Below are 13,610 nucleotides of genomic sequence, written 5' to 3' on the forward strand. Positions count from 1 at the left end.
AGAAACGAAACATAGCATCAAACATATTATCAAATAATATAACATGAGTAGGCTACTACAGGCCTACCTGGTTTGGTTTTTGAATCTTTATCCTCGGACAAAGCCTTGATAGGTTATTCCTGGTAGTTTCGCATACTTGTTGAGGCTTTTGACGCAGGGCCGGTTACCGAGATTGGCAGAGTGAAGTTTCCCGATTGTTGTAGTGTTGTTTCCGGGGAATTATTCTATCCACTTGATGCCGCTGAATGAAGCATGAGCAGTCCTTGGAATGCGTTGCTCAAGCGCACACCCCGCGAGTCGAACCAGCGCCGCGTGATCTTGAGGCGGGCGCGTAACCACGCGTAACCACTGAACCTAAATGTGATCTCAACGAATGTTACACTACATTACAAGCATCTGCACGTAGTTTATTTGGACAAGTTGAAACTAGAAAATTTATTATATCAATGGTTAATTGGTTATAAGCTCACTGTACTGTTCAGTGCGATAATGAAAGGGCAGCCTAAGCCATTTTCTTAACAGTTTAATAATTTCGAGTTAGGCTCTCGGCCAATGGTAGAAACTCCTCTGAAAAGGTTTCTGATGAGACAACAAAGTCCATTTCAGTACAAATGCATCATTCCAATGTAAAATTATGTCATGTGAAAACATCGGATATAATTTTTTGAAGTCCATGCATCCATCCCAGTAATGCTTAACGATGCCACGCATAGCCTATACTTTCAGCACCAATATATACGCCATATAGCCTAACGGCCATATTCGATAAGTAGCATTCAAATGCGAAAGCATTTAAATAAAAAACGTACTGTTGTTACTTGTTACCAAAACTTGAAATACGACGTTGTTTGTTCAGTAGACCTACCAGAACATTTCCCTCACAAATAACACTGGGAGCAAGCAAAGTTTTAACAAAGATGACTTTTATGGGCAGATTGTGAACCTAAGCGTATTTTTGACGCTGATTTCAAACATGCGTATAGCCTACTTTTTTCCCAAAACATCACGTTTTTAAGATATTTACACGTTTTATTTCTAAATTTGACCTTAAGCTATATCTAATGTAGCTTCTGCAATGTTGATTTCACCATGTTTTGTCATGTATAGGCTAACCATAACATTCTGATAAGAGCATCCGCTCTGTTGCTAAACAGAAACTGATAGAGAATATCAAATAAAAAAGTTACGTTTTGCCCAATGTTTGATAGGCTATGGCAATTACGTGAGGACAAATGTGATACACTTTAGGTCCAGTTTTAAGAAGTTTTATTTTAGGTTGTTTGTTGTTTTAGTTAGTTTACGGTAGTATTTTACTGCGAGTATGCAATTGCAACAACTATCAATTGCATTTCCAGAGTTTCGTTTTCATTTCTTGCAATTAATCAAATAAATTGACTTGACTTGCAATTACGCGTAAGTTTCATGACCGTACCATAAAAGTGCAAAACTAGTTCAGACTTGTTCTGCTCTGTATGCAGCAGCTTTACAATTTAATCTCAAGGACGAGCAATCAACAATCATTTAAAAAAATATATATAAACTGAATTTCGGTTGCCTTCAGGGGTTCTTAAACTTTTTTTTAACGCGGACCTCTTAAAACAAAAATTTGGTTTGCGTGGACCCCTTTGTGACCTAGTCCGAGAAACTTTTTTAATCAGCATGAATTGGACATAACGCAATAAAATTAAAATGAATTGGTAACAAAATTTATGTTTTATTAAATTTAAGAAATAGCGAATGAAGATTGTTTTTCAATATCTTCGATTTAATTTCATTAATGTGAAGGATGCTGCTGTTTGTTTTCAACAAGAACATGAAATTGTGACTTCGTCTTGATAGGGCAACACGCATGTCATCCCTTGCATCCAAGCGGTTTCGACTCTTTGTTTTGATAGTTACCAAGGATGAAAATCCTGACTCACATAAATACGTAATCACAAAAGGGATCAAAGCAGACGTGGCTGATTCCATTGCCCTTAGTTCAATGAACTCATCTTTTGCAAGGTCCTCATAACTGATAGATTCCTGTTCAACGAGGAAAGGGTAACCTATCCAGTATGCATGCTGTATTTTTAATATCCTCTGCGGCTAAGCAGAACCTCTGAAAGAGTTTTGCAATGCTTGAAAATATCTGCACATGTCTGTGTGCAGAGAAAATGGTAGAGCAGTACAAACTGCAATTCTATGTTGAAGCACCAATTCTTCCAACGTTGAGAAATTAGAATAGGTGTTAGTCTCCAATGTCCTTTTCCGCGGAGATAACTTGTCCTAAAAAGCTTTAAGTTTTTCAGAAGCGTCCATAGTTGTAACGGCAGGGCCTTGAATAGAACGATTTACCTCATTCATATGAGTAAAAACATCCGCCAAGTAAGCTAACCCTTGAATAAATTCTTCACTGTTAAACTGCTTTGACAGTTCAATATTTTTATCTCTTAGAAAAAAAAGAAAAAGGGCTTCAAAACTTGTCCCCTTGACAGCCAGCGAACTTCTGTATAATAGAGGAGAACTTCATGTTCCGCTCCCATTTCTTGACATAACCTCTTCAATATTTGATGGTTCAAAGCACACGCTCTGATAAAATTAACGATTTTTACACTTCCAAGACCCCCTAAAACTAGTCCGCAGACCCCTTGGGGGTCCACGGACTCCAGTTTAAGAACCCCTGCCGTAGATGAAGATAAGCAGTGGGTACAACGTACAAACTGTATGCAATCGATTAATTATTAAGCTACTTATTGGTAATCCTTTTTTACACTTTTTTGGTTAAAACTGTAATTTTTTGTTTCAAACCTTTGGTACAGTACACGACAAGTATTGTGGAGTTACGGAACAAAATTTATAGGGCATTTAAAAAAAAACAATACGAAACAGAGTTTGGCTTAATTCATAAATATTACTACATAGGCCTACACAAAGTATTGAAGGGCAAGTATTTTAAAACCAGGTGTGGTAGAATAAAAACGTGCTGCAGACTCAAAATCACTGCAAAACATGCATCTAGAAAAGTGGTATCTCTGATTAACGAATTTAGTACAAAGTATGTTGACCAGTAGGCTATAATAATCCAGCAAGACTACAACTGAATTATTCTCTTAAATAAACCCAATTTGATTCAAATAATAGATTAAATATGAAAAGTGGCAAAATTATAGCAGCTAATTGTTATACCACAGTGAAGATCAATCAGTAAATGCAGAGGCTTGTGATAGGCTATCAAAAACGCGACTTTGAACATCGGTTGGCGTGGCTGTGCAGGGAAACTGAAGCAGTTTTTCATTTATTTTATTCAACACAACTTCAAAATAGAAGTATGGGCGGCAATGTTTTCAAGATACTGAAACTTTAAAGTTAAGCCATGATGCACAGTGAACGAATCTGCTTCAACGTCTGTTTGAAAAGAAGTTTTCGATGCAAAGACAAATGTCTCCACTCCCAAGCGAACGACAAAATGAGTAACCTACGTACGGTGGTGATGCATGTTGCAAATGCATTGCAGAATGTTGGCCATGCATTGCTCCGCGTCGTGTTGGCCCATGGCTCTTATTTTGGCCGCAATAAGTTGACCGAAGAGTTCAGCTTCGTCAGGTTTGTTAGATGAGGCTGGTGACCTAACTGCTGAGGCAGACTGCGCCGTTTTAACAGCTAATGTGTGTTTTTCCACTGCTTGTAGCATTTTGTCCTGGTGATATAATAAGACGTTTTAATGAACAATACAAAACATATTTGAAAGCGACTTTTGAATACCTTATGTGACTTCAAAGGGAGCAGAATACTAATACTGTGCAATAAGTGTGCATTGATACATACATGAAGGGCAGTGAGTTAGAAGGTCATCTGGTAATCGCGGATACAAAACACCAACTACATCGCAAAGATGTTTGTGGTTTAATCTTGACTGTTTGTTAACAGATCACTTGCCGTCTCTAATCACTAAAACAAGGGCTGATACATCTCTATAGTCTATATGTTATTATTCCTGAAACGAAAAATAACCGAAAAAATGATAACTAGACAACAAGAGAAAAAAACGTAAAATAGCGAGAATCCGAAAACGAGTTGGGAGTTCCATGAAGAGGCATGTATTGCTATGAAAAAGTGCAGCGTAAGTCGGAGTTGGTTTGTCTGGCAATAGTTTGTACACTCTTGATTTTTCGCTATGGACATTATGCAGTCTTATATTTAATTTTATCGTAAGTTGTGTGAAACATTGCAAAAACATACTGGACTGTCGTTAAAATATATTGACATCTTTTATTACAAAAATATGAGATCGTCTATTTTGTTATTTGATCATTTTCAAGTGATGTTTGGGCTTGAAAGAGGCTCCGAACAACTTCACACAATCTCTACAATCAGGTGTTTCTGTACAATAACCTAAACTCTTAATTTCGCGGTTTCGACTTTCAATAGAAAAAGTGCTTTAGAGTTAAAAACAGATTGTGGTTCTAAATCGATCTGGGTGAGAGAATTATAGATGAATTAGTCTATTCCACTCACCAGGTCATCCTGTTGCTCTTCTGTTTCAGAAAGTGGATTTTCATTGCCCTCTAGCGGCACGTCTGGATTCTCAAATTCTTCTTTTGGAGCAGCATCATTGGTGCAAACGCTCTCTTGTTTCTCCCAAACAAAGTCTACTGTTTCCATATCTGAAATCAAATGGCAAGAAATTAATGTCATGAACTCCAAACAGAAAAAACAAGTTGTTAATTAAACAAGTTTAACAAGTTTAAAGTTTAACGGAACATAGCAATCAGCAACTAAGAGTCTGCGGAAAACAAAGTAAATATTAAGCTTTTGGAGGGTTGAAGTACTGATCAACAAAGCGCAGACCATATCAACGATTACATCATCTATCAAATGCAACAGATATAATGTTTTTCTTTAATTTCAGCAGCTTTCTAGTTGCCATGAGCAATGCAGTCGATGGTAACATCATTAACATGGTGGTGAAAGGACAGGATATCGACCTCAAAGCCACCGACAACAACAAAAGTCCATCAAAATATTGAAAACGGAAAAATATTTACCAAGCTTAAACAATGAAAACTATTAATACTACAACAAGTGCTCAATGCCAAGCAAAAAGCAAAGCCGAGCGAATTAAATCAAATATAGTTATTATAATACTATCCAAACTTCAAACCCTTAAGGCCTTAACAGCCTGTTTCACCTAAAAGGAGGATCATCAGAAGGTCCTTATTCAAATATAATCTAAAATAATAAGATAAAATAGAATTTACCAAGCTTTACATAATTTAGTTGATCCTCTTCACTTGTTGTAGCCAACCCAGAATAATCACAGTGGTTGGCAGTTCTGAAAACACAAAAGCCCAGTCAGTATCAAAGATAGAATTGTAAATTATGACTGGACAGTTCGATTACTCGCAGTGTGAAAAATAAAAGATATTCTACTTAGCAAGCCACACTCAGCAAAAAAAATTAAGCTTTTTTATGGAATTATTCATTTTTAAAAGTAGCATAATTTATAGGCCTATAGCCCTATACTAATGATTTTGTGAAGATAGGCTATACATACAATTGGGCACGTAAGTGCTGGTTCAGAAACGACATCTGGCGAGAATATTTGAATGGTTTAATAGGCTTTCCTGACTTCCAGAATTGGTTTTTGGTAGTACCCAAACTTTTGGTGAAGGCATTTCGCAAACTTTTCCACCGTGTTGCACAAGTCATTGCTATAATTAGAAATTAACTGCGTAAACATAGCTTAATGGCATCAAAGCGTGTAGAGTAGTAGACTAAGATTTTCGCCACTATTGAATAGGCTAATAGCCTAATTACAGTATAATTACGGTGGTACTTTACAAGAATTTAACAATGTCTACGCATGAAGTAACGAGAGGAAACGAGAAGGTAATCTGAGAAAGCAGAAGAAAATCTTTGAAAATGATCGAGATATTTCGTTCAGCACAGACCAGGTTATATTGAAACAAAAGCTACTATTGAGTTGACGAAGATTCAATGTTGTGAACGAAATAATGAGTTTTAATAGGCCAAATCTAATATAGACTAAGAAAGTAACTAGGGGGAGTCTTAGGGGTGATTTCTTAAAAAAAAACTCATATTGTCTTTCAAACGTAAACATTTGTAGCTTGCGAGGTTGTTTTTCTTGAATCTATAAACATCATTTATAAATTAATCTGACTCATACAAAAACACACAGATAACGCAACGTCAACATTAATACTTTAGAAATTTGAAAAAGCTAATTGAACGAAGTTGCAACCAAAATTGGCTCACAGTCCTTTCAAGAACCAAAGCTCTACCCAGAGCAGAACTACCTCAAAGAGAATGGGTGAAGCTCAATCGTTTACAATCTCAAGTGGACCGTTTTAGTAGGAACATGTGTCTCATGGACACCATTACTGTCAGGGTGATTCAGACCACACACCAAATCATCTACCAATGACCAATATACCGATCCTGGGATGAATAATATAGACCTCACCAGTTGTTATGCCTGGATCAAATAGCATGAAGTGCGCGGCTTCAAACCGTAAAAAGAATACACAGCTCCAAAGCCTGTCCGTGTGTTTTGAAGTCACTATGTCGTTTTGCACGAAATCTTGTTTACAGAAATTTAATCGATGGCAGGGGTTCACACAATTGAAAAAAAAAACATAAATGATACCTTGCAATTAACAATTTCAATAAACAAAGACATTTTCTGACATATCGCCATACAAGCAATAATAGTGACTAATCAACAAATGTTGATGACTCCTGTAGGGGCGTACATAACGGCCTGGCGGGCCGCATACGGCTCGCTGGATGCAAGTTGGTGACCCCTGCCTTAGAGCATCCTGATGCTAGTTTAAGTTACCTGGTTGACCCAAGCTTTTTCCAATCTTTTCCCACAAATTCTGTTTTAGCTTCCGGTCTTTGTACCCTTCATGCTGTCTGTCATAAATAGCGGGAGCAGCTTTGACGATTTCAATCAACAGTTCGTTGAAATGCATTATCAGTATCTTCTTATGTAAGGTGTTTTAATTTCTCGTTCAAAGGTAGAATACTATATACTAGCGCTGTTCGAAAAGATGTTTTTTTTTTGGTGGAAACAACATGAATTTTTTTTCCATGGAAGTTTAGTCAAAACAAAAATATGACAAAAAATTTTTCTTTGCAATGAAACGATGTATTTCGCAACAACTTTTTCTATAAGTTACAGTCAGTGACGATCGGTGAGGGAAAGCAAGGAAAGCAGTGCTTACCTGAGCGAAAACTATGCAAAATATAATGACTGAATTCTAGGTTTAACTTATTATTTTTATCATGTCTATTTTAACTTAAAAATTACTGTATTCGTGACTAGAATTACTCGTAACGCTTGTGAGTAGTCTAAGTCCTCACCAAACCGCATGTCTTGCCTATAAATGCCAATTAACGCAAACGCTTCTGTCAGAAACAATCACTGAGGCTTCAGGGAAGCAACTATCAAAGTTGCTTTCCCCAGATTCAAAAATGTCAAAAAACGCCTTCGTTTTATCCAATCCTCACTCGTTTTGCAAAACGTCACCAGCTGCTTAGCCAATCAGATGTGTTATGATGAGACTTGCTTTCCCAGTGACGTCAATGCATACATTCGCTAGAGCGGCTAGACTAACTCGTCAGAATGGTCTCTCGTCACGGTACACAGCACAGCATCATAATGCCGAAATAATTGTTGCTGTTTTTTGATGTCTCCTCGCCATGTACTTTAGCCTACTAGCTTTCATAGTCATGCCTTTGCCCTTTTTACAGCGTTGATATAACGTTACTTCGCCAATGAACGTTCAGGTGCGGATGCAATATTTAGTTCGTTAAGCTTCTATACGCAGGAGGCAAACTTATCCAGCTTTTTGTACAAATTGCTTGCGGTTGTAATGTTTAGGCCTAAGTGTTAGTTTTTGTAGTGTAGGCCTAACTAAATATCTGAGAATGAACATTCATGACGAATTAAATGTTTAGACAACTATTATTCCATATCTAACACTGGATTTTGGTCCTGCAACGTTATAATTAAGATTGTTCATGACTTCTAAATATTAAATGGATGTATGATCAGTGATCACGACATAGGCGAAGCACAATTTGACAGATTTTTATGTTTGATTTGTTTTGGAAATGCTCTCAGAGCGCACCAAATAGGAAGTGTTTTTCAAAAATTTCTGGGGGAGGCCCCCCAGACCCCCCACTGGAAGTGTTGCCTTCGGCAACACGCCTTCGGGCTTCGCCCGACGGTTACGCCCTTCGTGCCTACTACCTTGCTGCAGCATATTTACAAGTTGCTTTCCCAACGGTTTAAGCCACCGAACGTCACTGGTTAGTGGTTACAGTAGACCTATCTTTCAAAAACGTTTCAAATTCTTCATTTTTAAATGGTTTATGTGAACATATATAAAAAAAAATTAAAAAAAAGCAATCCGTTGAGCTCATAAAGTGGAAACAACGGGGAAGGTGCACACAAGCAATAACCTAAGGGAGATTTAGGAGTAACAACCCCTCTCTGAGGTAACTATGTCGTCACAATGATTAGTTTTAGCGTAAAAAAGTGATAGACCAAGGCAAATAGAGCCAACTTAGCAAAGAGACATTACGCACGTGTGTTTTATAGTTGGCTGCAGGAAGCCTACTTGATGTTACTAGAATAGGAATTGCATCAGATTGTTCTAAATAGTTAAAAAAAATACGTGTTGATTAAATTAGGTTTTAGGTCAGAACGGACCTACAGCTATCAATGATGATTTCGATAAAGCGCGAGCAGTGGCGTAGCTAGGGAATGTGCCGCCCGGGGCGGATTCAGATTTTGCCGCCCCTTCAAGAAAAAGCATGTGAAAATGAAACTTTTTTAATTGACTTAAAGTGGAATTATTGTATGTTTTGAACCAGCAGCGTCGCCAGTAACTTTGAAAGGGGGGTTTTAAGGGTCGGCGGGCGAAGCCCGACGGCGTCCTCGCCAAAGACGACACCAAACGGCGGGGGATCTGGGGGGCCTCCCCCAGAAATTTTTGAAAAATTACTTTGGATTTGGTGCATTCTGAGAACATTTTCAACAAAAATGTGGGTATAAATCCCCTCGTCTAAATATTCCTGTAAAATGGTGCTGTCCGGTGGCATAGCAAAAGGATAAGATCATGTTTTCTTGGGAATTTTTCGGTAACTTAATAAAGCTAAGTCTCTGTGTTTTCTTGTTGCTAATTCCTGGCTGAGATATTTGAATGTTTGGTATTGGCAAAACTCGATCTTGTAATGGAGTTTCGTTTAAGGCAAACTTTGTTTTAGAGACATAGAGACTGAAAGCATCATTCTCAATATCGTGACGTCACATGCGTGCCAAAGGGGGGGTTGTAACCCCCAAACAGAGATGGGCAAGATCACCAGTATTGGTGATCTTGAAGATCAAGATCACCAAGAATAGGTGATCTTGAAGATCAAGATCACCAAACTATGTGATCTTGAAGATCAAGATCGTGATCTTGAAGATCAAGATCACTTTCAAGATCACTTTTTGTGTACTTAAAAAAAATCAAGTTTTTGATCAATGATGTTGCATAAAATAATTACTATAAGCCACCTGGGTAAAAGTATATAGTTAGTATTGCTAACTTTTAACTACTCGAACGCTAGCCTAAGAATTGTAATCAATTAGTGACTGTTGCTATTAGGCCTATTAATTGTTGACGTAGTTTGCGTAAAATCGCAACGTCACACCCAAGGCTGCGGTTAATTACAGTAGTACTGAAAAAGTCACAAAATTTGCAATTAGTTTTATACTTTTTGTTTATAATAAATAAACGAAAATAAATTTTGAACTGCATCATTTTTTACCAAATTTTTGTCTGGTCCGTGTGAGAGTTTTTATTCGTGTTACTAAGTAGTTTTAACTTTCACTGTATTAAGTCAATGTTTATTGCACCATTTACCCATCTGGCAACCTTGATACTGTTGTCTGCTTTCAAAAACGTTCAGAGGTTTGCGGTCAGACAAACCACTTCATACTCAGACCCTAAACAAGTCTTGGTCTGGTTGATTTGCTGCAATAAACCACTTTACATGACCAAAGTCGGCTAGAGTCCAGATTTTTTAACACCGCCAATCTAGACTTTTGAAACATCTAAAATTGAGTCAAAGAAAGCAAACATTTCTTTAAAATTCATACATAAAAATTGTGAACAAAGTTAAATCATTTTTATTATAAGTCAACATAAAGTACCATACACGGAAGTTGACTTCTTTATTATGACCAACACATAAAACTTTTTCAATTTGAAATGGCAACACTGACCAGTGATCAGATTAGATGAACTTTAAATCGTCTTTTGTTGGACACATATCATATTAACTGTGGCTTATTATTAGTAGTTGCCACTAACTACTTTGTACAGTACGAGTTCTAAAAAAATACCTCATTCTAGTAAGTAAACTTCAATTTTAAAGTGATCTTGATCTTATTGTTCTTCAAGATCAAAATCACACAAAAAAAGTGATCTTAGATCAAGATCACCAAAAAAAAGTGATCTTCAAGATCAAGATCACGCCCATCTCTGCCCCCAAACCCCTCCTCCCCCTTGGCTACGCCACTGTTTTGAACGTTGCCATTCTGTTTGCTTTTATTTTCTGTGTACTTTTGCATTATCAACAAAAAACGAAACGTCCTGTCTGAAAGTGCCACCCCCCAGACGTGCCGCCCGGAGCGGTCCGCCCCCGCCCCCCCTTAGCTACGCCACTGAGCGCGAGATATTGCAGTTAAGTTCTTAGAAAATAATTTCCACAGACAATATTTTTCAAAACTCATAGGATTTTGTCAATCGTTTCAAAGATAACGTTATGATCTACTCAGGGCCGGATTTAGCTGATGGGGGGAGCCCGAGGCACTTTTACATCGGGGGCCTCCGTGCAAAAATTTTTTTCGCGCTTACGGCGCGAAAGACCACCTTTAGGTCTACAGTAGCATTAATCCAGCACTGCATTGCATTTTGCAGAAACTTCAAAGGCTGAAACAAAAAAATAATAACATAAAATCACATTTTTTCCACGTAGGGGGCCCTTCAAAAGTCGGGGGACTCGGGGCACCTGCACTCTCTGCCCCTCCCCCCTAAATCCGGGCCTGGATCTACAACTTTCTTCTATCATTTAAAAATAATCGAACTATTATAGTTTTCACTTATCCGTTTACAGTTTACACAATGCTACTACAATGTAATGAGCTAACTTCACTACGTTGAGTTAGCTCATTACGTCGTTTACGTAAAACATTATATGCGACGTCAAGTCAAGCGTGTTATATCACATTTTTTTGTTTTTACTACAAAATCTATTCAACTGAGTAAACTAGTTAAAAAAAATTATCGTCAATGCAAGCTGAGTATGGTAGGCTAATCTTACGCAATATGACTTACTGGTTATCATTGACAAATAGGTGATTTGTCAATTCGTTTTCATTTCGATTCGAAAACAATTTCGAATGCCCCCCTCCCCTTGAAAAAATCCTGCGTACGCCACTGATCGTGTGTTTCTTTACATTTCACAAAACTAGGGAAAAGAATGACGCAGTGTTTGTCTTGAAAAAATAAAATAAAAACGCTGGGTTGAACACAAAATAGCCTACTACAACAAGGTAGGCCTACTTACAAAAATTTGGCGAGGTGGAGTTTTCTTCCGTATGCAAGCCCCTCAACCCTCTCGTAAAAAGTTTTTTAATTAAAAAAAATTATCTCGAATGAAAAAGCATGCTTTATTAGGCCTACCATATTTTCATCACCTAAAAAGAGGACACGTTTCGTCAGCAAGTACAATTTTACGCTTGAAGAATCTTTTACATTTTTTTAGATCATAACAGTATAGGCCTACGCAGCAAGTTACCAAAGAAATAACAAAACAAGAAAACAGATTGACAGGACGTTTAACTTATTTTTCCTCATTTAAAATTTTTTATTATTAAAAGTCAGCAAAAAGTGAAAAAAGACCTAATTTTTAGACAGTTTCAGTCAGACAGCAATGATCTCAAAAATTTGCAAAATGTGACAAATCAGGCACGACCTCCAGGTAGCATTAAAGCCTTAATTTTTTTTTTCAACAAGGAATGGTCAGCCTTAACGAAATTGTTAAATTACTAGCAAGAAATAGAATTAAAACAGTAGGCTGCACATAACAGTAAGATGCTAAAAACGGCGGGAACTAAAAATCTGTCCCTTTTCTTGCAAAGCTGTAGGCCTATCCATGCCACGATTTCTAGCTGTAGGTTAGGTGTTATACACATTGTACTTTTAGACATTCGTTTCGATTTGTTTCAAGTAACTTAACAAACGAACCAAACTGAGTTGGTAATGATGATGATGGCGTATGAGCGACCTTTCCAGGCTCGATTGGAGGGCAGGAAATCTTCAGCCACTCAGCAGTCTCGTCGTCCAGGACCCTCAGACCATGCGCACGGTGTGGAGGCCGGTGGGTTAGGCAGTGGCAACAACGTCTACAAGCGTTGTATCCACATAAAGCGTATGAAGGCAAAAGAATTTTTTTTTTTGTTAAAGTGTGAGCATGGCCTTTAAAATGTCGTTTAATATCTCACAATAAACCAGGCAATGAACGTTCAACAACAGTTCTATAAAATGCGCTAATTTTTTGTAAAATCTATAAATCAGCATGTTACATTGATATACCGGTACAAAATGTTTAGAAAACAAATAGCCTACAAGCCGTCGCTGAAACGTCATCAAGCAATATAATCCCATTGAAAATATAAGCATGAAAACCCAAACTGTCAAAAAAGAGGACATTTGAGCATTTTCCATTGTCCTCGGAGGACAATTCATTTTTCTTGAAAAAAGAGGCCAAAGCCTCTTTAAAGAGAACGTATGGTAGCCCTAGCGTTACATGGCTCGCAAGCCATGGGTTCCCGACCCCTGTTCTAGAGTTTACCATGGAAGAGAGTAGGACCGATGTTTCTAAGAGTTACAGTTGTCTAAAAAAGTTAGTCTACTTGCCTTTCTAATTAGTTTTTTAACAATTTCCATAAAAATTAACCGTTTTTTAACTGCAACTAACAGTCAGATTAACATTTCCAACTCAAGCATTGGGCATCCATGGTAGCAAGATTACCGACTACTTACATACTACCATTAAATGACTAATCACCATAGGTTTAAACCTGAATTAAAATGTCACCTAAAATTCTCAATGAACTTCATATACTGTATAACAAAACGAAAACGAGGAATTTCGTCTCGAAAACATATATTATAAAAATATTTCAAAATTCCTTTGTTTCAAACAGGCTATTGGTCTTTTAAATTAGAAGAAAATTAAAACTCTATTCAGTCTGATTAGTGGTCCTCACCATCTTTAGCCTATCTCGTATGTCAGGTGGGTACAGTAGAGTAGCCTAGGGCCCTAGACATAAGCTACGAGTCTCGTTTTCAACTCAGCTGCTCCACGCTGATACAACTGTGTTGAAACTGCCAGCCATGTAAAACTATGCAAACAATAACTATTACTTTAAGATAGATAGCAAGATACATCAACTTTACTCGTTTTTACAGGCATGGAAGACGTTTCCTACATTTTTAAGCAGAAGGCCTACAAATTCTTTTGACACTGTGTGTGTCGTATCTAGG

The 13,610-nt window shown here is 37.5% G+C and overlaps 1 protein-coding gene across 1 annotated transcript; it reads right to left on the reverse strand.

Moving 5' to 3' along the window:
• Window positions 1-386: 386 nt before the first annotated feature.
• Window positions 387-7,028, reverse strand: LOC145771951 (uncharacterized). Its single transcript, XM_082583725.1, has 5 exons — window positions 6,842-7,028; window positions 5,537-5,693; window positions 5,241-5,314; window positions 4,498-4,646; window positions 387-3,679 (listed from the first exon to the last, which is right to left on the reverse strand). The coding sequence occupies exons 1-5, from the start codon at window positions 6,975-6,977 to the stop codon at window positions 3,458-3,460; spliced, it is 738 nt and encodes a 245-aa protein (XP_082439851.1). The 5' UTR covers window positions 6,978-7,028; the 3' UTR covers window positions 387-3,457.
• Between the last annotated feature and the right edge of the window lie 6,582 nt (window positions 7,029-13,610).

Source organism: Aplidium turbinatum, chromosome 6 (assembly GCF_918807975.1).
Source record: "Aplidium turbinatum chromosome 6, kaAplTurb1.1, whole genome shotgun sequence".
NCBI classification, from domain to species: domain Eukaryota; kingdom Metazoa; phylum Chordata; class Ascidiacea; order Aplousobranchia; family Polyclinidae; genus Aplidium; species Aplidium turbinatum.